The 26,185-nt window shown below is 40.6% G+C and overlaps 1 protein-coding gene across 12 annotated transcripts in view; it reads left to right on the top strand.

The window, feature by feature from the left end:
- The window catches only part of Ambra1 (autophagy and beclin 1 regulator 1), a 199,516-nt gene that overhangs the window by 32,365 nt on the left and 140,966 nt on the right, over positions 1-26,185 (top strand). For 9 of the 12 annotated variants that reach the window (XM_048428441.3, XM_048428439.3, XM_048428448.3 and 6 more), the window contains 6 exons: positions 17,345-17,598; positions 17,954-18,012; positions 18,635-18,818; positions 19,972-20,144; positions 21,981-22,047; positions 23,543-24,999. In XM_048428441.3, coding sequence (XP_048284398.1) covers positions 17,464-17,598; positions 17,954-18,012; positions 18,635-18,818; positions 19,972-20,144; positions 21,981-22,047; positions 23,543-24,999 — 2,075 coding nt within the window. In that variant the 5' untranslated portion in view covers positions 17,345-17,463. The remainder of the gene's footprint in view (positions 1-17,344; positions 17,599-17,953; positions 18,013-18,634; positions 18,819-19,971; positions 20,145-21,980; positions 22,048-23,542; positions 25,000-26,185) is intronic. The other 3 variants (XM_048428451.3, XM_048428450.3, XM_085696569.2) reach the window with 1 other exon arrangement.

Here is a 26,185-nt window from a genome sequence, read left to right as displayed (position 1 = left end):
GGCATGACAGACAGACGCACCTGCAGCTTTTATCCCTCCTACCCTTTTGGAGACTAATGGAGTTTTATAGCTCAAGATAGCCTTAAATTTAGAATTCTTCTGTCTCAGACAACCAAGTTCTGAAGTTATAGGTCTGGGCCACATTACTTGGTTTGTGCCAAGTCCATCCTTCCCAACCTCCTTGGATGGAGCTCTGGGATGTGCACATGCGAGGAAACCACTCTACCCTGAGCTGCTACTGTAGCCCAACAGTAGGCTTGCTTTTTTTTTTTTTTTTTTTTGAGACATGGTCTCATTTTCTAGTCCTAGAACTCCATATGTTGACCAGAGTAGCCTTGACAAATTTGCAGAGATCTGATCTACCCATGTGACTCTCTTTCCCAAGTGCTGGAATTAAAGATGTACTCCAGCAGAGCTGGCCTTGTGCCAGGTTCTTTTTTTTTATTTTTTATTTTGTTTTTCAAGACAGGGTTTCTCTGTGTAGCCCTGATTGTCCCAAAATGCACTCTGTAGACCAGGCTGGCATCTGCCTTCTGAGTGCTGGAATTAAAGGCCTCCACACTTGGTTAAAGTTCTCTCTCTCTTTCTCCCTCCCTACGCCTCTTTAATCTCAGGCAGGCCTTGTACTCTATTCCACATCAAACTCATAGGCATTCTCATGCCACAACCTCTAAGGTGTCAGGATCGCAAACATGCTACCACACTTGAACCAAAAATGAATCTTAATAAGGCACTATTATCTGATGGAAGAATTAAATTTGTGCTAACTCTGGTTACTTCAACATATTTTCATATTTTTAGGAAAATTTCTTTTTAGAGTTTGAGTAGAAAGTTTCTGCAGAAAGCCCTTGTTATTTGTTAGCATTGGATGTGAGGTAGGTAGTGTTTAGTTTATCTTTTTACTCTGTAGAGAATGTTCTCAAATATATGACTTTAAAATAACAGTGATGTATTATTTCTCAAGTTACTGTGGGTTACAGATTGGGCAGGACTGGTCTGGTCTAGACAGTTCTCTGTCCTTTTGGTACCATTTGATAGTCAGACATTCCATCTGATGTCTGTCTCAGCCGTAACGTTCAAGAGGATTTCATGCCTTTTTGAAGCACAATTAATAAAAAACTCAGGGACAGGTATTGGGGTTCAACTTGAAGATCTGAAACCTCGACCTCAGTTCGGAAATGGTGATCCTGCCTTCAGGAATCTTAGAATGAGACTGTGACTGAGAGCTGTCTCCTCCCGTTTCTAAGGCCTGGGATTAAAGGCATGCACCAGCTGGTTTCCTTGGCAAACTATTGTGGCTGCTGGGATTAAAGGTGTGTGTTACCACTGCCTGGTCTGTAAGACTGACCAGTGGGGCTGTTTTACTGTCTGCTCTTCAGGCAAACTTTATTTATTAAAATACAGGTGAAATGCCACTATGACTTCTTTTTTTTTTTTCACTTTGATAGCCGTCTTCTCTTCCTCTTCCTTCCTTCCTTTATTTATTTATTTATTTTGTGTGTGCTGAGATTACAGACCCATGATTGATGGGCATAGAAGAGCTCAGTGGTAGACTCCCGGGGAAGAGATGGGGGACAGTAAGGAATTGTTGGCAACTGTCATTGAAGAGAGCCTTTCACAGGCAGAAAGAATGAGGATAGTTGTAGAGAATCTTTGAGTCCAGGTGGTGATGAGGGGCCACCAACATATTTACCTGTCATATTGATGAGAGGGGAATAGGATAAGAGTATATATAAAGCTTTACTTTTTTTTTTTCTTCTCAGGCATATTTATGTTGTTTGTGGTTGACAAAGATCTATACTGATTTGACAGTTTGGTCAATCATAGTCTGTTGAGTATATATGTTTGGGGTTTATTGTAGCAAGCTTTTTTAAATGTGGTTGGACTTTCCTTTATGGCACCACCAGCTCCCCAATAATGACACAGGGACTTAATATTAATTATGAAAGCTTAGCCTTTAGCTTAGGCTTGTTTCCAACTAGCTCTTATAACTTAAATTAACTCCTATTTTTTAATCCATGTTCTGCCACATGGCTGACTACCTCATCTCCATATTGCATGACTTGCTTCCCTGTGTCTTGCTGATGAATTACCCCCCCCGCCGTTTTACCCCAGAGTCCTCTCAGCCCAAAGTTCTGCCTAGCTATTGAGTGTTTAGCTCTTTATTACACCAGTCACAGCAATACATTTTCACACAATGTACAGATATCCCACTGTACTTACCCCTTTTTGTCTTAAATAAAAAGTTTTAACTCTAATACAATAAAACTATATAAAATAAGAGCAATTATAAAGTAAGAATTACATTTACAATGTCTAGCCTATTTGTATTTAGTAAATTTGGAGAAATTAGGCTGGAGAGATGGCTCAGCAGTTAAGTGCACTAGCTGCTCTTTCAAAGGTCCTGAGTTCAATTCGCAGCAACCACATGGTGGCTCACAACCCTCTGTAATAAGATCTGGTACCCCCCTCTGGCTTGGCATACATGCAGGAAGAACACTGTATATAAAATTTGGAGAAATTACTCCATTATTTATCTTATCTTGATGAGATCATGGCTTTATACCTAAGCCACTTTCTGTCATAAGTTGTATCACCGCCCTAAAAATACTTTTTTAGACCTTAAAGTATATTCTTAGATAAACAAATTAAGCTTTTTTGTGAATTTCTTTTCTGAATTTGGTAATAAGGAAAAAGTATAACTATAACTATCTAATTTTCAACCCCATCAAAGATTCAAGAAGGAAATAATATTATCTGAGTAAACAGGAAATGCAGAGCAAGTAACTTCCAAAACTATAAGAAATGACAGAAACATCTGGCTGTCTGGACAGTCACTCAAGATTCCTCTCCAGTGTTGGGACATCCATCTTCAGCCTACAAGCCTAGAATATCTGGCAGAAATTTTAGTATAACAGGAAGTTTGAAGGACTCTCCTACCTTGTCTTGGAAAAGTTCAGCAGTCACCTTTTATGTCCCGCTTGTCCAATTTGAACACCATACTGTCAGTAGTTGAGACAAGGACAGTTTCTTGCCCAGTGGCTAACTTTGAACATAAAAAAGCAAATTCCATATGAAGTTTTTTTTAATGCCCATCATCCTTTTTTGAAATAGATTAGTGCTGCTAGGAGCAGATGTGTCTCACTGTCATGAAAAGCCTTATTTTATTAAAAACAGCTTAAGTGCCATTTTTTTGTAGGCCTCTGAAGTTTTGGAGATCACCTATCTATCTAAAATTTATCTGTTTAACCTTGAAAGCATACCTAACATGAATATAAATTTGATTGTTAGATGACTAACTACTAACCTGTATTTTTGTTTTGTTTTCTTTTGTTTTTTGAGACAGGGTTTCTCTGTAGCTTTGGAGCCTGTCCTGGAACTAGCTCTTGTAGACCAGGCTGACCTCGAACTCACAGAGGTCCACCTGCCTCTGCCTCCCAAGTACTGGGATTAAAGTTGTGTGCCACCACCACCTGGCTAACCTGTATTTTTTAATTATCCTAAATAGTTTGTAATAATAACTTTCAAGGACTAGAAAGTTACATTGTATTTTTAAATGAGCTGTATAGGTACAAGATTAGAAACATATACAGTATAACAAATACCTTTAAAATTGTATTAATATACAAAAATACATATTTGAAACTAGTAGTTACTTTAAAAGTAGATTTAATAATCTACCTTTTTATCTTACTATTCTTATACTATACCCCCCTTTTTTCTTCAGAAAGATATTCCTAAATTTAATCCCCTTCGCTCAGCTTTTTCTCTGAACATGACCAGTAACAGCTTGCAACCAAACCCCTAAAACAATGACAAACATCCATAGCTCACTGAATGGCCAAAACCCATCCATCCCTCCTCTTGGGAATGTGGGTGACTTGTTCTCTAGACTGCTTCCTGTTGTCCAGGGGCAACGGCATCTTTAGGGGACTCAGAAAATTGGGGCAATGATCAAGTCCTGGGAGAGCTAGCCATATTATTTTTGTCCAGTCTCTGTGTGATGAGAAAGTGTAAAGCTTATTTGAAGTCTTAACTGCATAGTTTCTGAGGCTGGAGCGTCTCAGCTAGCAGCTTCGAAGTTGTTCTGGATGCAGAATTTTGAAGAAACTGTAACAGAGGCATTCAGCTGAGCTCCTTGTCTTTATTGGCATTTGGTCCTTTTTTTTTCTTTCCTGAAAACACATATACTTTTAAAGGTAACATATATCTGTATTGACACAAGTATAGAATTGTGGTGTGCACAAATCAGCTAAAGATATTTTTGTTCTGTTTGAGCAGGGAAAAGACATCTTTTGATTTTTTAAGTCTGTTTGAACTGTGTAACCAAACTGTAACATAAATCTCCATTCGGCCATATGAAAGGACAGCATGTAATAAGAAGTCATGGGGACTCTTTTGCTACCAAGATCTATCATGTCGCATGCAGTCTCAGAGCTGCTCCCATGTCAAGGGATCAACTTATACACCAGCTATCTTGTTTTTCTATTGTGTGTTGTTTTTTGCTCTTACTCTTTTGACTCTTTGGAGGGGCCCACCATCCTGCTCCTAAATAAATTACACACAGAGGCTTATTCTTCAGTATGAGTGCCTGGCCTTAACCTGGCTTGTTTCTTTCAGCTTTTCTAACCTAAATGATCTCTTGATTACCATTTGCCTCTGGGCTTTTTTTTTGGCATCTTTGCAAGTCCACCTTCTTACTCCCCATATCTCTGTTTGGATTTCCCACCTAGCTATATTCTGCCTGGGTGTTGGCCAAAATAACTTTATTCATCAACCAATGAGAACAACACATATTCATAGCATACAGAAGGACATCCAACATCATTTTTCTTGTGTTTTTCCTTCATGTCTTTAGCCAAGATTTTTAGGAGATCTCCACCAATCAATTATGTTTATTGATATTATGTTTGAAGAAATCCATATCTTTTGTTTTCTGTGGAAACAAAGGCATAACCTCTCCCTGAACACAACATATTTTTTGACTTCCATTCTGAAATTAAGGCATCTTTAAATTGTGTAGGGTAGTTTAGCAGTTTTTTTCCCACAATTCAGTATCGTTCAGTAACTGTCATTTTTTGTTTATTAGCATTTAAAATAAAGTTAACAAAGCAGTAAATATGATCCTCATACACTGTATTATTTTTAAACTATTTTTTTTAATGACTGAATATACCCATTTTCTTTTCTTTCTTCGTTATTAAGCACACTGTAGCCCGTTCAGAGGTTTTCTTCACCTGAGCCTGTGTATGTGTCTGTAGCCTTCTCTGATTACATGAGGCAGAGCTTCCTCTGCTTGGTCCTCTGGGCAGAGCTCTGCTGCAGTGATTGGCTTCCACCTTCCTGGTTCCTGAGAGCGGCTGGTATGCAGCCCAGAACTGACCTGTCCACTTCAGTTCTGGCAAGTTTCTGGGTTCATGCTGTGGTAGGCGTTTTTTACCCAGTTATCTGCCACTGAGTAGCACACTGCCATCTTTGCATAAACCCCTTTCAAGTGCCCTGTAGCAGGGCCTCTTAAAAGAGGTGTGTCTTTGTATGCTAGGAGCACCAAGCCTATTGGAATTTTTCCCCTCAGCTTTTTCAGGCTCTATGTAGATCTACATGCCTCCAATTGGGTACCAAATGTAGGAAACTTTTTTGTCAGTTATCTTTGGACTGCCAACCGACAAATAATGACACAGAGACTAACTAATTATGAAAACTCGGATACTTGCTAGCTTAGGCTGGTCCCACTAGTTCTTATAACCTGTTTCTATTAACCTATGTTCTGCCACGTGGGTGGGTTACCTCTGCTCTGTAGCTTTTGTCCACCGTCTTTACAGTCTCAGGGCGTAATCCACATGCCTAGATTCTTACTCCTCTTTCTCTCTCTGAATAGCCCATTTGTTGCCACGCTACTGGCCATTCAGCTCTTCAGTAAACCAATCACAGTGACATATTTTCCTACAGTGTAAACAAATATTCCGGAAGTTTGTGTTCTCTTCTCATTGTCAGGTGAAAGTAATTTACTGTGGTATTTATTTCTACTTTCCAATAGGCACTTATTCTCATTTTTATCAGGATGATAGTAGGATTTTATGGTAAATACATAGTAACAGACTTTCATGACTATCCCCTTATTGTACTGAAGAGATTCCAAAGTTAAAGGCTGATTACTTTTTGGTGAAATGTTCTTAACTTCTCTATTCTTTGTAAAAACTATTACCTGAATTTCTAAGAAAGAGCACAAGAATGATTTTAATTTTTATAATTTGTTTTATTTTCTGTTTTACTTTTTGAGACCAAGCCTTGTTTTGTTCATACGTATAGTATAGCTCAAGTTTGGCTTGTCATGATGACAGATGTGGACCATCTAGCATCATTCTTAATTTTTTTTTTTTCAACACAGGGTTTCACTATGGCTTTGGAGCCTGTCCTGGAACTCACTCTATAGACCAGGCTGGCTTCCAACTCACAGAGATCCACCTGCCTTTGCCTCCCGAGTGCTGGGATTAAAGGCGTGCACCCCTCCCGCCTGGCCTTCCCCTCCCCCCCACCCCGTTTTGATTTTGAAGACAGGGTTTTTTTTTTGTGTGTGTAGTTCTGACTGTTCTGATACTCACTTTACAGACCAGGCTGGCCTCAAGCTTAGAACTCTGAGGTCTGTCTGCCTCTGCCTCCCGAGTGCTGGATTAAAGGTGTCCCACCACCACCACCTGGCCATTCTTCAATTTTAATTGTCTGCTTTTCTTTTGCTGCTCTGTATATGTGTAGTGTTCATGTGGGTTTGTGCATGGAGACCAGAGATAAAGGTTGGGTGTCATCTTCCATCACTTTCTTGACACAGGGTTTCCCATTAAACCTGGAAGTCACCAATTGGTCTAGACAAGCTAGTAAGCCCCTGGAATTTTCCAGTCTTTGCCTCATCTCCACCTCTATCCTACCCCCAGTACTGGGAATACCAGTGTATACTACCATGCGCTTTTATAAATGGGTGCTGGGAGGGTCTAACTCAAGTCCTTATAGCTTGCATGGCAGGCACTTTGCAAACTGAGTCACTTACCCAGCTCCTTGTTTTCTTGACCTCTGAGGAAATGAACACTAAAAACAAAGTGCGTACAGATTAGCAGTTGATAAAGCATAAAGTGAGCGGAACATGGATAGTATAATCCTGTGCTAACTAGGTATGTAGACTTTGGTGTCAGAATTACTGGGGTCAATTTTTTTAAGATACAGGGTTTCTCTGTGTAGCCTTGGCAGTCCTGGAACTCACTATGTAGACCAGGTTTAAGGTTTTTTTTTTTTTTTGTTGTTGTTGTTTTTTTTAAGACAGTGACTCATCAGGCTTTCTGAGTTCAAATTATGAATCTTCTACTCTAGAAATGATTTTTTGCATTTCATGTTTGGGTGGGGCTATGAGATTAATAAGAAGTTCCTTTGTGAATTTACAAATGTGCTTACAATTGAAGCATATGAGACAGAGAGCCAGGAAGATTATAATCTGAAATTCAACCTCAGCTACACAATAAGGCCTTACTTCCAAAAATTGCTGTGCAAAGTGCTAAGGTCAGAGCCTGGCACAGAGTATTGTTAGCTGTTACTGCAGCTACTACCTCATATTATTTGAGGTAATATGTACTTGAGGCATGTAGACAGTAAATGTAGAATATTTTGGGTTAAGAATATGAAGAATACTCTTGCTGTTTGTTTTCATAGTACTTTATATAGCTGACACACTAACTTCGCATCAGATGTGTGTGCTGCTACTTATTGACCTTTAGTTACTGTTTAAGATTCTTTAAATTTGTGTAGCCATCTTCTTCAACAACTATTATCTACCTTTGTCAAACTGCACATTTTGTTTTATGAATTTTTTATTCTTTTTCATTATCAATCCTGTAGTAACCACATGGTTAGAAAGATAATCTTCTACTTTAAAGTTTTCATTTCTTTTTTCTTTTTGTGGTTTTTCGAGACAGGGGTTCCCTGTGTAGCTTTTGGAGCCTGTCCTGAAACTAGCTCTGTAGAACAAGTTGGTCTCGAACTCACAGAGATCCGCCTGCCTCTGCCTCCTGAGTGCTGGGATTAAAGGCATGTACCACCATTGCTCGACAAGTTTTCATTTCTTAATATATGGTAATATGAATTTTAATATGGTAATATGAATTTTAATATGTCAAAAGAGAAAAAAAGATGATACTGATAAAATGTTTCATCTGAAATGGTTTTGAGCATACTGCAGTAGATACTAGATACTTTTTTTGTAGAATTATGTTTAATTTATTTGATGCTTGAAAACCATTTAAAATTATTTTATGTGTATGAGGGTTTTTTGCCTATCTGTGTGAATATTATACCACGTTCATGCTTGAGGACCATTTAAAAGTTAATTTATGTGTATGAAGGATTTTGCCCATCTATATGTATGTGTTCCACATTCATGCATGGTGCTTGTGGTAATCAGAAGAGACTATTGGATCTCCTGGAATTAGAATTACAGATGGTTGTGAGCTGCCATGTGGGTGCTGGGAACTCAACCTTGTCCTCTAAAAGAATAGTCAGCATTCTTAGCCACCAAGCCATCTTTCCAGCCCTTTGAGGACTGTTTTATTAGTTTGATAACCCCTCAATCCCATCTAGGAACTTGATGTGGAGACTGGGTTGGTCCCAGATTCACAGAAATCTCCTCACCTCTGCCTTGTGAGTGAGTGCTGAGATTAGATAATATGCCACCACACCTAGAAAAATCCTACCCTGGGAGTTGAATTTACGCCTTCTGGTGAATCCAGGAGCCCTATTGCTAGACCATGTGGAAGATGTTTTATTAAGTGGGGAGACCAAGCTATAAGCCCCAGTAGCTTTCAAGAGGAGGCAAATAGAGAAGAAGAAAAGGAGGAGGAAGAATAAGAGGAAGAGGAGAAGGAGAGTCTTGCCTTTTGAGTTAGGATCCAGGGAAACTGGGCAGGAGAGGGCTGTAAGGAGCTGTATTGAGGGAGGGGTCTGCAGAGAAAGTGAGACTGTCCAGAGTTTCAGGGTAAGTCTGCTAACAATTTTGCATACAGATACAAATAAAGTAAATAAAAAAAATCTTAAAGGCAAGAAGAATTACTTCTTTTTTTTTTTTGATTTAGAACTCAGAGAAGCCTGTTGTGGTTTTTCTTTTCTTTTCTTTCTTTTTTTTTTTTTTTTTTTGAAACAGGGTCTCACTCTGTAGCCCTGGCTGTCCTGGAACTCACTATGTAAACAAGCTGGCCTCAAACTCACAGAGATCCACCTGCCTCTGCCCCTGAAATGTTTGTTTCGTTTTGAAACAGAATTACTCTACAACCCAGACTGGCCTGGAACCCTCTGTTGCTAGGCCATCCTCTAGCTGGTGGTCTCTGTCTCCTTAGTGCTAGGTTGACAGGTAGGAGAGACCATACCTATCTTAGAGTTTGTTTTAAATTTAATTTGCTTTACCGTACCTTGTGATCTAAAATTATTTTGTTACACACATTAAGATTTATGCTTTAGCTGGGCAGTGGTGGCGCACGCCTTTAATCTCAGTACTCAGGAGGCAGAGGCAGGTAGATCTCTGAGTTCGAGACTAGCCTGGTCAACAGAGTGAGTTCCAGGACTGGCTCATAGCTACTGAAAAGCCTTGTCTTGAAAAACCAAAAAACGATTTATGCTTTATTTTTCATTATGGAATGGGGCTGTTGCTCTACTGCAAACATTAGAAGTATACAATAGTGATCAGTTTTTACATGGTAAATCTTTAAACCCTGATGGTAACTCTATAATGTATACTATTGCTAATAGTTGCATTTTTATGAATGAGGAAACTAAGGTACAGGGAGGTTAAGTAATATTCTGAGAAATCAGGAAACTTTAGTATGCTAAGAAAATAATGGGATAGGCTGTGGTGGTACACATTGACACTTGAACGCTGATGAAACTGAGGCTGGAGGATTGCAAATCAGACTGGCTTGGGCTGCATAATGAAAGGAGGAAATAAATAATGGAGAAATGGAATTGTGCTAGTTTTTCTGAGGCAGGGTGTCCACAGGCTGATCTCAACCTCATTGTTGTAGCTGAGGATGACCTTAAACTCCCGATTCTTATGATCCTACTTCCCAAGTATCCTAGAATTTCTCTGTGTAACAACAGCTCTGACTGTCTTGGAATTCTTTGTAGACCAGGCTAGCTTCGCACTCACAGAGATCTGCCTGTGTCTGCCTTGCCTCCCAACTGCTGGGATTGAAGGGCTGCTTTTCTGCTTCTTTTTTCAGTGCTGACTTCCTGTGCAGCAGGAAAGTTTAATAGCATTGAGCTAACCACACGCCCAGCACTTAGAACTGGGATTTAATCAGCTACTGTGATCATGGCTGTTTTTATCTGTCTGTCTGTCTATATGGCTATACTATACTGTTTCTAGCTTAGAAATTATGACTAAAATGACATTGCATGTAACTTGTTCATTTAGATTCAATCACAGTTAGTACTTTGTCTCCTAAAATATCTTTCAATAGAAACACAGTTCATGATAATAGTTCTCCTACTTCTGGGTGAGTTTGCCTTCAGAATTGGCTACTTGTTTACTTGTTGATAGTTTTGAATTGTTTTGTTTCCCAAAATTCTGTTTCTCCCCTAAATTTAGTCTAGTGTAAAAGACTGACAAGAGACAGATATGGTAATGAGGGGTTTGGTGCTTTTTAGATTTTGGTTCTATATAGTGTTGTTTGAATTGTCCTATAGTGTGCCTTGTAGTAAGGTCCTGCTGAAGAAAACAAAGCTTCCAATTATAGAAAAACTTCTGTGTAGAAACTCCACCCACATGGTGTTTCTGTAAAGCACTAGGCCACTTTTAGGCCTCTAATTAAAGACTTGACATTTTGTAGTTAATTTTCTAGTTGTTGGGAGAACTTTAGTTATGCAAGTGATCTTAGAATTATTTAAAGAATTTTTTAAATTTATCTTTCTTTTGCTGCTACTGGACATCAACCCACTGCTTCATGAAGTCTATACAGTTATTGAACCACTGAGCTATCTAACCAGCTCAAGATTTAAAATAAAAAGATTTATGGCTATTTTATTATTATTTGTATGTTATCTCTGTGAGCATTTGCTTTGTGTGTGTGCGCACACACACACCAATGGAGCCAGAAGACATCAGAGTACCTGGAGCAAAAGTTCTCAACCTGTGAGTCTTGACCTTTGCAGGGGTGTTGAACAATGCTTTGTACAAGGGTTGCCTAAGACCCTGGAAAACATTACAGTTTATAACAGTAGCAAAGTTACAGTTATGAAGTAGCAACAAAAATAATCTTATGGTCTGGGGTCTCTACAACATGAGGGGTACCATCTTTAGGAAGGTTGAGAAGCAATGCCCTACAGTTTGAGTTATAAGCAGTTGTGAGAAGCCCCATGTGGGTGCTCAAAACTGAACATGGATTCTCTGGAAGTGCTCTTAGCTTCAGAGTCATCTCTTTACCCTTTTTAGTTTTCCTTCCTCCCTCCCTCCCTCCCTTCTTCCCTCTTCCCTCCCTCTCTCCCCCCTCCCTCCTTCCATCTTTCCCTCCCTCCCTCCTTTCCTTCTTTCTTTCTTTTATGGTCAGATCTTCTTTAGTCTTAAGGACTTTCAATCTGTCAGCCTCTGTCTCTTGAGTTCTGAAATTACAGATGTGTGCTATCCATCATGTCTGGCTCTAGGGTTTTTTGTTTTTGTTTTTCAACATGGGATTTCTCTGTATAGCTATGGCTGTCCTGAAACTTGCTCTGTAGACCAGGCTGGCCTTGAACTCAGAGATTCGCCTACCTCTGCCTCACAAGTGCTGGGATTAAAGGCATGGGCTGCCACTGGCCCGCTGGCTTTAGGGGTTTTAATTACTTATGTATATTAAAAAATTTAAATTTTATGTGTATGAAAATTTTGTTTTCATATATGTTTGAGCATCTTATGTATACCTTGTGCCTGAGGATATCGTATATTGGATCCCCTGGAACTGGAATTGCAGACAGTTGTGAACTGCCTTGTAGGTGCTAGTAATTGAACCCCGGTCCTCTGGAAGAGCAGCTGGTACTCTTGAGCACTGAACCATGTCTCCAGTCTAGATTTATAATTTTAATACATTTATTTTATGCATTGTGTATATACTCGCACATGCAGATGTTATATCACATATGTAGAGGCCAGAGGACAGCCTTTGTGAGTTGGTTCTAGGGATTGAACTCATGCTGTCAGACTTGACAGGAGCGCTACTACTTGCTGAACTGTGTCACCAGCCCCAGATTATAATTTTTTTCCCCAAGAGTTAAATATTAGATTAAAACCTATATATTACTGAATATGTGCCAGTATTTCATGGCTTATTTTATTCTTAGATTTTTGTCTTCATGTACACATTCAGGTGGCATACACATTAACAGTTAAATAAATGAGGAAATTGAACTCTATTAACAGCTAAGCAGGGGACTGGGGTGCCTGCAACTCAATTAGTAGAGTGATTGCCTAACATGTGTGAAACTCACCCTAGGTTTAATTTCTAGCACTGAAAACTGTGTGCTGATACATTGGGGAGGTGGAGGCAGGAGGATCAGAAGCTCATAGTCATTCTTGGCTACCTAGGGAGCTGGGGGGAGTTGTTCAAAAACAACTGAAGAAGTTTTAATTTTTGGAATCACAATCTCCAAATGCCATAAGAGAAGATCAGCTTGTCAGATGGCTCAGCAGTCATTCTGCTCTTGTATATGACCTGATATCAGTTCTGAGAACCTGCGTGCTCACAGGATGACCTCCTCCTTCAGCTCCAAGCAAACTCTACCCACAGAGGATTCAATGTCCTCTGCTGGACATCACTGGCAACTGCACTTACATTGTCCACGCTCCTGCAATGCACAAAGACATACTTTAAAATGTTAAAAAATACTAATTAATTTTCTAAAGACAGGGTCTCTTTTGAGACATGGTGTAGCCCTGCTTGGCCTAGAACTGTCTGCCTCTGCCTCCCACGTTCTGGTATTAAAGGGATCCACCACCACACCTAGCTTTTCCAAAGACAGATTTGTGTGTGTGTGCGCGCAAGTTTGTGTTTCAAGTATTAGTTAGTTTGTAGGTACAGTTGTTAATTGTTGCTTCTAGTGTTTGTTTTGTTTGCTGCTATGGATTGAGCCTGGTTCTTTTAGCGTGCTAAGCATATATTCTCTACTATTATGTTACACTCCTAATTTTAATTCTGTTTACCTTATTTTATGGATGTGGAAAACTCATTCTGGTTTTGATTCCTGTAGGAACTTTAATTATTTGGCCACACATACAGTTTTTTTTTTTTTTTGTATATGGTTTCTCTATGTAGCCCTGGCAGTTCTAGAATAAATTTAAGTCATTTTGTAGATTGCTGGCCTTTACCTCCCAAGTGCTGGAATTAAAGGTGGGTGCCACCATCACCTCGCTACTAAACAGTTACTTTATTTGTTCCCTGAGTATGTTTTGCTTTGTTGTTTGCTAACTACCTTTGAAATGTTTCTTAGAAATTTGCTACTTTGAGAAATTGTGGCACCTGTGGGTTTCCTTGGCCTTATTGTTGGGAACCGCAGTGAACTCAGGAGGATTCACTAATAATGACAACGGTAACAGCAGTGAACATCAGCACTTCCACATCTCTGTACTTAACTGGAACCTTACAACAAGTTTACAGAGAAGGAGGACCCTAAGTCTCAAAGGTTTTAAGTGACTTGCCCAAAGTCTTTTTTTTTTTCTTTCCCTACTCTGTATCTGTTGGTTGGTTTGAAATAGAGTCTTACAGAGTAGCTCTGGCTGGCTTGAAATTAGGTGTGGTGGCTAGGTTGACCTCTTGTTTCTTGTTTTTGTTTCATTTTGTTTTTGATTCTTTGTAGCCCTGACTATCCTGGAACTTGCTCTGTAGACCAGGTTGGCCTTGAATTCACAGAAATGTGCCAATCTCTGCTTCCTGAGAGCTAGAATTAAAGGCGTGCACCAAAAATATTAACTAGAATGCGGAAGTATTTCACTGGCTTAGATTGATCAAATTGCAAGAAGGACCTGTAACTTTTAGTTCCTAGTGAGTTGTGGCGTACTTTAGATGATTCTGTGTAGAGTAGTTAGATGACAGAGAAAATCTGTGAAGGTAATTCCCTACATTTTATCTTTTTTTTTTTCTCCGAGACAGGGTCTCTCTGCAGCTTTGGAGTCTGTCCTGGAACTAGCTCTTGTAGACCAAGCTGGCCTCAAACTCACAGAGATCCTCCTGCCTCTGCCTCCCAAGTGCTGGTATTAAAGGTGTGTGCCACCACCGCCCGGCCCTCTCACTTTATCTTTTTGAGTGATTAGTTTTATGTGTTTAGGTAAATGGGGTGGAATGTTGGCATTGATTTTTGTCATTTTCTCTTTCTTCTACTTGTGTACGGCTTTTTATGATTAAGCAATTATTTGGGGTACTTCACAATGGCACAGACACTGTTCTAGATGCCTCTTCACTTCTGCCCACTAGTCAGTCAGATTGTTGCTGGTTTGAACTCTTGAGTTTAGGTTCTCTGGGAATTGACAGACATGCTTTTTGGTAATTTTTTTGGCGGGGAGTGGGAGGGGTGAGACAGGGTGTCTCTGTGTAGTCTTTATTACCTTCCTCTCCTTTTAAGATATGGCCTTGCTCTGCAGCTCAGGATATTTTGGAACTTGTCTTGTAGCCTGGTCTGGCTTCAAAGCCTTGATCATCTTGCCTTATGGGCTTAGGAAATTGGGACTTGCCTTACTCTGGAATCTTTCTGACCTTATCCATTATTAGAGGAAGAAAACTCCTTCAGCACAAGCTGTAAATGTTTTTCCTTACGCCTGTGTTTGGATGGATCTGATTGTGTGCTCTTTAGATTGCAGCTTTTTGAGAAATGGAAGAAGTTATTGTTTGACTCTTATAATAAGCAGTTACTTCCTCCTTTGTTTTATTTTACTTTCAAAGTTTTTATTTTATGCATGTGTGTGTGTGTGTGTGTGTGTGTGTGTGTGTGTAAGTCAGAGAACAACTTTGTGAGGTGGTTTTTTTCTTCTACCTTTTACAATGGTTATGGGGATCAAACTCAGGACTCTGTGGCAAGTACCTTTACCTGCTGAGCTATCTTGCCACCTTTCTTTCCTTTTATTTTAAGACAAGGCTTTGCTCTGCAGCTCAGGATGTCTTGGAACTTTTCATGAAAGGTTCCTGATCTGGCTTCAAAGCCTTGGTCATCTTGTCTTGATCATCAGATTCTCAAGTGCTCTGATTATAGGTTTGTGCAACTATGACCCACTCTGAGAGTTACTACTTTTGAAATTTAAAAAGCAAAAAGAAGACAGGTATAGTGCCTAATGTCTGAAATCCCAGTATCAGTAGGAACAGGAGGCCAGTTTAGGCTGTATAAACTCTGTCTAAAAACTGAAGTAGAGCTGGGCATGGTGGCGCATGCCTTTAATTCCAGCACTCAGGAGGCAGAGACAGGCGTCTCTGAGTTTGAAGCCAGCCTGGTCTACAAAGTGAGTTCCAGGACAGCTCAGGCTGTTATGCAAAGAAACCATGTCTTAAAAAGCCGAACAACAGAAACTGAAGTAGACCACCTCTTAAAATTATCAAGCCACAGGTGTGGGGATATCACTTGGTTGGTAGAATGCTTGCCTAGGATGAAAGAAAGAAGCCCTGGGTTCAGTTCCCAGCACCACGTAAACTAGGCATGGTGACAGATTTGTAATCCCAGCCCTATGAAAGTGGAGGCAGGAGGATAATAAGTTTAAGCTGCATAGTTTGAGGGCAGCCTGAACTATATGAATTTTGTCTTTAAAAATGTTGTATTGTTACCACTCAGATAACCAATGTGTTTTTTAATCTGTCCCCCTCCCTCCCCTCTTCCTCTCTCTCCTTCCTCACCTTCAGTGCTAAAGACAAAATCAAGGGCTTTAGAAATGCTAGACCACCATTCTACTATTGAGCTGTAGTCTCCCATCCCTAGCCCTTCTGCAGAATTTTTGTCTAAGTTACTGTGCCGTGATTTTCCAAAGCATTTTAAAGTATTACTGATTTTTTTTTATAGTGCTAGAAATTGAATACAGGGTCTCATGCTAAACAGGAGCTCTACTACAGAGCTCCACGCCCAGCCTAATTACTTATGTTTGTTTATTGTGTATATGTGGTATGTGTATGTGTACACGTTTGTATTTATCTTAGTCTCTGTTCTATTGCTGTGAAGAGACACATGACCAAAGCAACTTATAAAAGAAAGCATTCAGTTGGGGACTTGCTTACAGTTTCAGAGCATGAGTCTATGACCATCATGGTGGGGAGCATGTCACCAGGCAGAGTTTACATCTGATTTACAAGCGTCAGACAGACAGACAGACAGACAGACAGACAAAGAGAGAGAGAGAGAGAGAGAGAGAGAGAGAGAGAGAGAGAGAGAGAGAGAGAGAAGCGCATGTACACCTGGGCCTAGACTTGGCTTTTGAGAACTCAGTGCTCACTATCAGTGACACTTCTGCTTCAACAAGGCTGCACCTCCTAATCCTTTTCAAAATAGTTTTACTGTCTAGGGACCATGCATTCAAATATATGAGTCTGTGGGGCCTACTCTCATTCAAACTAGTGATAGATACTAGGCATTGTTTTCAGTTGCTCTCCACCTAATTTTTTGAGACAGGACCTCTCATTGAATCTGGAGTTCAGGATTTTACTAGGCTAGCCAGCCAGTACATTCCAGGAATCTACTTGTCTCTACTGCTCAGCGCTGCAGGCTGTGTACTGCTGTGCCTTGCTTTTTACTTGGGTTCTAGGGATCTGAACTGATGCTTGGATGGTAAGTCCTTCAGCCATATCCCTAGCTCCCTAGGTGTTTATTTTCTGTTGTAATAGGGATTGAGCCATAACCATAGCCCTACATGTTGTTTTCAGTCAGAGTTCCTAGTCATTTTTATTAAGAGCAAAGTTTTTCTGACTAAGAACTGGGACTGGAGAGATGGCTCAGTTAAGAGCACTGACTGTTCTTCCAAAGGTCCTGAGTTCAATTCCCAGCAACCACATGGTGGCTCACAACCATCTGTAATGAGATCTGGTATCCTCTTCTGGCCTGCAGGCATAAATGCAGATAGAAAACTAGGTACATAATAAATAAATCTTAAAAAAAAGACTAAGAACTGAATAATTTTGATGGAAATATTCAGTTTTTCATATGTAAAGTAAGGCTATAGAAGGAATATTACAAGATGAAATATTTTTGAAAGAGACACTTCAAAAGTCCCTTTCTTGGTAGCCATAGTTAAATAGGAAAGGACACTTTCTCTTTTGAGCTAGACTTGTGTTTGCATGGAAATTGTAGGCATTATTTGGCATTGTTGTTCATTCCTTAGATTTCCATGAAGACAGCTGACAAGGACCTGAATGGCCTCATTTTAGCTGCTTCTGTGTGTGGAGCTATTATTTGCTCCTTCAGTTCTGATCCTTGGTGTGACAGTGGCTCCTGAGCACCATGAAGGTTGTCCCAGAGAAGAATGCTGTACGGATCCTCTGGGGCCGAGAACGGGGCACTCGTGCCATGGGTGCTCAGCGACTTCTGCAGGAGCTGGTGGAAGATAAGACGCGATGGATGAAATGGGAAGGCAAGGTAAGAAGACAGGGCTTTGACATAGGGTTTGTGGGGATGACAATAAGGTGGCACCTTAGAGTAGATTATGGCAGAGACTGAGAATGTAATTTATCCTCTTTATGAGATTTGATATAGCTAGTTTGGGGAATTTGTTTATAATGTGAAAGCTAAGACTAGAAATATTTTTTCCTGTAGAGAAGATATTTTTCCTGAATTTAGATTTATCTTGATTTATAACTTGGTCATTGTCTTTGTAGTTTTAGTCTGTACTAAATCTAGAATGGCTTCTCTCAGAGTAAGCCCTACTTTATAAATCATTCTATCTGCCTGTCTGTTTGTTTGTTTGTCTATTTATTTGTTTATTTTCTCCCAGAGAGTAGAACTGCCTGATAGTCCACGCTCGACCTTCTTACTGGCCTTCAGCCCAGACAGGTACCTAATATTTAGCTGTAGCTTAAGCTTTCTGTACTCTTGACTTAGCTTGATATCCAGATTAATTCCTAGAGATTCTCTGAAGCACTGGATGAATATATGAAGATGTGTATATATGCGTGTATTCATATATTTGTGTATGAACGGGGCACTCATGCCATGGGTGCTCAGCTGCTTATTTGCTATTGGATGTATATACATGTATATACACAGACATACACACACATGTGTGTATATATGAATATATGAATGAAATGGAAAGCAATCAAGAAAATGCCAATCAGAAGAATAATGAGAATTATAAAGAAAATGGTAGAAGTTAAGGTTCAAAACTTAGCCAGGTTCTCAGTAACATTGCTTTGTCTGTCTGATAGAGGCCAGCAGTGCTATGACAGATTTCTGAAATGGAAAAAATGCTCTCTGAAGGCTCTGTGTCATCTGGGAGCACTGTGTCAAAACTAGAAGACCTTAAAAATTATAATATTTCTGTTGTATAGCCAAATTGGCTAACAGGCATATTTTATTTGTAGTTAGGGAATAGCGTCAGTTTCTGTTGTCTAAAACTGGTAAAATGTTTCCCTGCTACATGTTTCTTAATTATGTCTACATTTTGACTCTCCAGGACTCTGTTGGCATCCACACATGTGAACCATAACATCTATATTACAGAGGTTAAGACTGGCAAGTGTGTTCACTCTCTGATTGGACACCGCCGTACTCCATGGTGTGTCACTTTTCATCCCACCATCTCAGGCCTTATTGCTTCTGGTTGCCTAGATGGGGAAGTTAGGATTTGGGATTTACATGTAAGTATTTTCTTAGGCTGCTTTTTTTTTTTTTTAATCTTTGGTATTTTAAACACAGAGACTTATTTGCCCTTGGATTCTTATTTCTGGTTGAGAAACTAACCACCCTCTTGGGACTTAATCTGAGTCTATGATAGTCACTGCTCACTTGATAGATGGACATTGCTAGTTCATACTTCTCCACTATAATGTAGACATACTAAAGTTTTCTTCTATCTGTTCTATTTAACATTGTTTGGAAGGAGGCTCTAAAATGAGTTCAGTATGGATTTCCACTATCTTAGATCACTCTGTTCATGCTCATCAAAGCAAGATGCTGCTTGTCTCAATGATTAGCTAGTGAGTTGCTCTGAACTGTTTGTACCAAGCTGGACTTTTCACAGGTGTCAGAAACAAGAACTGAGTGGAGGCCTTGTCATTGACTTGAAGACAGTAATTTTTTTCTTAAATTATTGGCACTGCTACATTGCTCTTCTTATACGTTATTTTATAGAGGATATGTTTAAAGTAAACCCTATGAAAACTATTTTGTCTTAAATGGTCTTGCTATTTATCCTTGACTGGTCTGAAACTTACTATGTAGACCAGGCCACCCTCAAACTGACCAAGATCCACATGCTTCTGCCTCCTGAGTGCGGGATTAAAGTCATGTACCACTGCACCACTGTGCTCTGATAAAGATAGTAGCTGCAAATGGACATAGACCCTAGGGAATCAAACCCAGGGGCTCATCCGTGTAAAGCATGTGATCTGCCACCAAGCTATGTAACTCCATATATGACTTTTTTCCTTTTTCTCTCCCTTCCTATTTTTTCCTTCCTTCCTTCCTTCCTTCCTTCCCCCCTCCCCCCTCCCTCCCTCCCTCCCTCCTCCCCCTCCCTCCCTCCCTCCCTCTCTCCCTCCCTCCCTTGCCTCTTTTTTTTTTTTTTTTTGAGACAAGGTGTCACTATATAGTCCACGCTGGCCTGGAACTCACTATGTAGAACAGGCTGGTCTCATAATTTGTGGCAGTCTTCTTGCCTTAGGTTCCCAAGAGCTGGGATTATAGCTGTGAGCCATCACACTTAACTCTTCAATGTAATTTTCTTGAAGTGGATTCTTCATCTATTGGCAGTTTATAATCTGAGAATATTTGGGATTGGTTCATTTGCAGGGTGGCAGTGAAAGCTGGTTCACAGATAGCAACAATGCCATAGCATCCTTGGCCTTCCATCCTACGGCTCAACTCCTACTGATTGCCACTGCCAATGAGATCCACTTCTGGGATTGGAGTCGGCGGGAGCCCTTTGCTGTAGTGAAGACAGCTAGTGAGATGGAGCGTGTCCGGTAAGTGCTGTGTTCTATCAACTATGTCAGGCACCAGACTGACATGATAGAACATTACAACTACTGTCATTTCAGAAGACAGGTTGTCTATCCTCACTTACGGAACTCATTAGGCCCTTTCAGGGTTTGTTATCACCACTCCCAGAAACAGTTCATTTTGTTTCTTGCCTGCCCTTTTTTGGCCTCATCTTGTGGTCTCTACAAGTCAGGGTTATTAGGTAGAATCTTACTTAGGTTCAGAGCTGTCTGCATTTGGGATTCCCTTTAGGGAAGACTTTCAGAATACATGGATGACTTCAGATAGCTTGATGGCTGTTTCTTACTATTGGCTGTTTATATTTATCAAATTGCAAAATAGAGAGATAAATGTATCAAATCTGTTAACTATACTTATTTAGCTTTTGAGATCAAAGCATACTTGGTGGCTGCGGGTATGATGGCACACGTCTGTAATCTCAGGATTCTGACATTTAAGATAGGCATATCTTGAGTTCATAGCCAACCTGGGCTATACAGTAGGGAGTCTCATGCCTTCCTGAATTAGGTTAGCAAGACCCTGTCTCTAAAAACAAAATACCAGTCTGGCTGTAGTGATGTACACTTTTAATCCCAGAACTTGGGCAGCAGAGGCAGGTGGTCTCTGTGAGTTCAAGGCCAGCCTAGTCTACATAGCAAGTTTCAGGATAGCCAAAGTTAGTTACATAGTGAGACCCTGTCTTGAAAAAATAGTAACAAACAAGCAAAAAAAAAAAATAAAAAAAAAATAAAACCCAAATACCAAAACCATAATTGAGCTTGGGATATAATGAGATTCTCAGCTCTTGCCTATTACATATATGACCTTGGATTCAATTCTCAGCGCTACAAAAACAAGACATGTATTGTCTAAATTAGACTGGATACATTGTTTTCTTTGGGTATTTTTTAAACAGTTTTATGGCTGGATATAGGCTTTTTCTGGATTCCAGCCATATCCCTTGATACTGATACTTTATTTTCTCTGGGTGCTAAATTTTTTTTGCCAGTGTGACAGGTGAGTGAAGGAAACCTGAATCTGTGTGACAGCATTCTGATCTACTACTTAATGGGCTCTTACCTGTTGAACAGATGCATATTTAATGTAACCGCTTACTGTGATGCAAACCTGGATGTTTTTCAAAACTGAAAACATGGCCTGAAGATGTAGTTCAGTTGGTATAGATTTGTATTGCACGAGTGAAGTTCAGAATTTGATCCCTAGTACCACATAAAGTGAGTGTGTTGGTGCACAACTGTAATTCCACTGGGTGGATAGAGGCAGGAGGATCAAAAGTTCAAGGTCATCTACGACTGTGTTGATTTGTAAGCTAGCCTGGGATATCTAAGATCCTGTCTCAAAAAAAAGAAAGAGCATGGGGGGCTGGAGAGATGACTCAGTGGTTAAGAGCACTCACTGCTCTTCCAGAGGACTCACAATCAATTCACAGCACCCACGTGGCAGCTCACAATTGTCTGTAACTCCAGTTCCAGGGGAGTTGACACCCTCACACATGCAGGCAAAACACCAATGCACATAAAATTAAACAGTAAATTAAAAAAGGAAAGTGAAATCTCTTTATTAATACGTATTTCTTTATATTAGAAAGCAATGTAAGCCTTATTTTATGTCTTTAAAACATGAATCTGAGGCAAGAACATTTGTGAGTTTGAATGTGAATTGGGCTACATAGACTATCTCCAGGAGAGAGAGACAGAGAGAGAGGGAAGAAAGTTTTAAATGCATGAAGTGGGTTGTCTGATGCCATTTCTCAGTTAACATGATCCTTGTTTTTCTCTGCTTTCCTGTTGTGATTTCAGTCTGGTTAGATTTGATCCACTTGGACACTACTTACTGACAGCAATCGTTAACCCTTCTAATCAGCAGGTAAGAATCCAGAAGTTCTGAGTTCAAAGCCAGCCTGGTCTACAAGAGCTAGTACCAGGACAGGCTCAAAAGCTACACAGAAACCCTGTCTCAAAAAACAAAAAGCAAAAACCAAAAAACCAAAAAAAAAAAAAAAAAAACCCAAAACAAAACAAAACAAAAGAATCCAGGAGTTCTGACTCTCTGACCTGGAAGTTATTTTCTGAGATAGAGCTATAATTCTGACATTGTTCTTTCTTTAGTATTGTATGTCTATTAGATATTATATTTATTTTTATTAAAATATAATCCTGGTTATAATTTAATTCTTAATACTTCAGTAGTTTTTTCCATTGAGATTTTAGTTATTTTCTAATGATATCATCCAAAGTTACCAACATAGTTTTGACAGGAGAATCAGTTTTCTAATCCTTGTGACTATATCATGAGAAGGAAACCTTGTCAGAATTGGAGAAATGGCGCGGTTGTTAAGAGCAGCATACTGCTATTGAAAATGACCTGAATTCCAGTCTCAATCCCCATGTTGGGCTGCTTACAACTGTCCATTACTTTAGCTCTGAGGGATCCAATGCCTTTTTCTGGCCTAGTCAGATGCGTTCAGAGACCTACATACACATAACAAGGCAAACCAACCAACCAACCAACCAATCAACCAACAAACAAACCATAATGTGTCTAAATATTTTGTGGGTAATTTGCTTGAATGTGTGTCTGTGTACTGTGTGTGTGCAGTGACCACAGAGACTAGAAGAGGACATTAGATCTCCTAGAACTGGAATTACAGCCAGTTGTAAACCACCATGTGGACACTGGGAACCAATCCTCTGTAAAAGCAACAATGTTCTTAACCTCTGAGCCATCTCTCCAGCTCCTAAAAGTAAATCTCAAAAACAAACAAACAAATAAAAAATGAAACAAAACAAAAGGTAAGGAGAGGCTGGAGAAGTGACTCTGTTTTTCAGGGCACCCTGGTTGGATTCCTAGCACTCCAGCATTAGTTCACAGCTGTCTGTGACACCAACTCTACACTTGCTGACTCTCTCATCTGATCTCTGGGGTGCCAGACATGTATGTGGTACGAGTGAATACGTGCAGGCAAAATTTCATAATAAAATAAAATAAAAATAAATCTTTAAAAAAAGAAGGAAAGAACTTGTCTTCGTCATGCTTGTCACTTATGTGCCTCTTGGCTGGTTGGTGTTTGTTTTTCCTCACTGCTTCTGTGCCACAGAGATGCCTTTTATAAAATAATTATTATGCCAATTGTATTCATTCAGATATGTTGCCAATTAGAAATGAATAATTTAATACCATATGATGGTTTTTAGTCTGAAGTCGATTAGTTTTCAGGACCTCATAGGGAGAGAGTTTTTGCTAATCAATGAAGGTGATTCTCCTTGAATGATTACCAGTCAGTTTTAAGCTTGTCTTGATTTGTTTGGAGGTTCTACCTAAATTGTTCTTCTCTACCCTCTCCTGCTGGTCCACATTCCAGGGTGATGATGAACCAGAAATTCCTATAGATGGAACAGAATTATCTCACTACCGCCAGCGCGCCCTCCTGCAATCACAGCCAGTTCGTCGGACACCGCTCCTTCACAACTTCCTGCATATGCTGTCCTCCCGCTCCTCTGGCATCCAGGTGGGAGAGCAAAGCACAGTACAAGATTCTGCTACCCCCTCACCCCCACCGCCTCCCCCTCAGCCCTCCACGGAGCGTCCCAGGACTTCCGCTTACATCAGGCTCCGACAGCGGGTCAGTTACCCCACCACAGTTGAGTGCTGCCAGCACCCTGGGATCCTGTGCCTTTGCAGTCGCTGTGCTGGCACTCGAGTTCCTTCCCTCTTGCCACACCAGGACAGTGTGCCCCCTGCTTCTGCCAGAGCTACTACCCCTTCCTTTTCTTTTGTACAGACCGAGCCCTTCCATCCCCCGGAGCAGGCTTCATCAACGCAGCAGGACCAGGGCCTCCTGAACCGGCCATCTGCCTTCAGTACAGTCCAGAGCAGCACTGCGGGCAACACGCTCCGCAACCTCAGTCTGGGTCCTACCCGTCGCTCTTTGGGGGGCCCTTTGTCTAGCCACCCTTCTAGGTATCACAGAGAACTAGCCCCTGGGCTGACAGGTTCTGAGTGGACCCGGACAGTACTCACTCTGAACTCACGCTCTGAGGTAGAATCTATGCCCCCGCCCAGGACCAGTGCCTCTTCAGTGAGTTTGCTGTCTGTGCTGAGACAGCAGGAAGGTGGCTCTCAGGCATCTGTGTACACTTCAGCCACAGAAGGAAGGGGTTTTCCATCATCAGGGCTGGCTACTGAGTCAGATGGAGGGAATGGTTCTAGCCAAAACAATGCCGGCAGCATTCGCCATGAGCTTCAATGTGATCTGAGACGCTTCTTTTTGGAGTATGACAGGCTGCAGGAATTGGATCAGAGCCTGAGTGGGGAAGCTCCCCAGACCCAACAGGCCCAGGAAATGCTCAATAATAACATTGAATCTGAGAGGCCAGGTCCTTCCCATCAGCCCACCCCACACAGCAGTGAGAACAACTCCAACCTGTCTCGGGGCCATCTTAATCGCTGCCGTGCCTGCCATAATCTTCTGACCTTCAACAATGATACCCTGCGCTGGGAAAGAACCACACCTAACTATTCATCTGGAGAGGCTAACTCTTCCTGGCACGTCTCTACAACCTTTGAGGGCATGCCACCAAGTGGCAACCAGTTGCCACCTCTTGAGCGGACTGAGGGCCAAACACCTAGCTCCAGCAGGCTGGAGTTGAGCAGCTCAGCTAGTCCACAAGAGGAGAGGACTGTGGGGGTGGCCTTTAACCAGGAGACAGGCCACTGGGAACGAATCTATACCCAGTCCAGCAGATCTGGAACTGTATCACAGGAGGCCTTACATCAAGATATGCCTGAAGAAAGCTCTGAGGAAGATTCCCTCAGGAGGTAAGCAGCTGCTGTCCTCTGTTCTACCTTCCTGCCTCCTCTTCTACTCATCGTCCTTCAGTCCTAGTGATGCTGTGCTTTTATCTGAAATATCTGGGACCCACATATTTGGTTCCTTGCATCATCTTGGGAGATCTTGCTCTGGTGGCAGAGATAGGATCAACCCTGGTGGTGTGAGTCAATTGCTGTACTGGTTTATTTTAGCCTTGAAAGGGGGTGTAGATTGGATTAGAGAGGCATAAGGATATAGAATTGTTGATTCTCTTCGCCTCGCCTTTTGACTGAAATATAGGTGTAGGACTGGTTGTTGAGATGAGAGAATGTCCCAGGGTACTAGTTACAGTGAAATTAAATAAAAGAGAGAGAGAAAGACCTAGAGTGGTGAGGGATGTTTTGTTTAGCTTATTGTGTGGCCTCTTCTTTGAATGTATTGTTTTGAACCAGCTCAATAAGAGACTGAAGAATTCCATGTATGAATAGATGTACATCAAGGAAAATATATTTTTTTTTAAATATTTATTTATTTATTATGTATACAATATCCTGTCTGTGTGTATGTCTGCAGGCCAGAAGAGGGCACCAGACCTCATTATAGATGGTTGTGAGCCACCATGTGGTTGCCAGGAATTGAACTCAGAACCTTTGGAAGAGCAGGCAATGCTCTTAACCACTGAGCCATCTCTCCAGCCCCCGGAAAATATATTTTTTAACCAGATTTATGTTTTTGTGCAACACCTTGGCTGCCCATTTACATTTTTTGGTTGTTTGGTTGATTGGTTTGGTTTTGATAGTGATTGAACTTCTACCTCCAAATTCTTTGAATGGGCATTCCAGATGGTCCTTTACATCAGGGTGGGGGAAATAAAAGTGCATGGAAGGAAGACCTCTCTATACATGGATTGGTATCCCAGTCAACACTCTTAAAAGAAACAGAGTAGGAGTACTAAACCACCCACCTCATCTTTCACGAATGACTATATGCACACCTATTTTGATTTATTAGGGACTTCTTTCTGTAATTATGTAAAGGGCAAATCTAGCATAATTACCAACTCCCAGAATATTGGATTCAAACAACTTACTGCTCTACATTATATCTTCTGCTGAAGCATCTGAAATTTCTCTAGCATAAGCTAAGAAGGGTAGGAATATGGATTGTGCACATTGTGTACTTGTTATTTTGGAG

Source organism: Myodes glareolus, chromosome 10, assembly GCF_982192425.1.
Source record: "Myodes glareolus chromosome 10, mMyoGla1.1, whole genome shotgun sequence".
Taxonomy (NCBI): Eukaryota; Metazoa; Chordata; class Mammalia; order Rodentia; family Cricetidae; genus Myodes; species Myodes glareolus.
The sequence above is the reverse complement of the archived record's forward strand: the minus strand, read 5'-3'. Positions and strand labels throughout refer to the sequence as shown.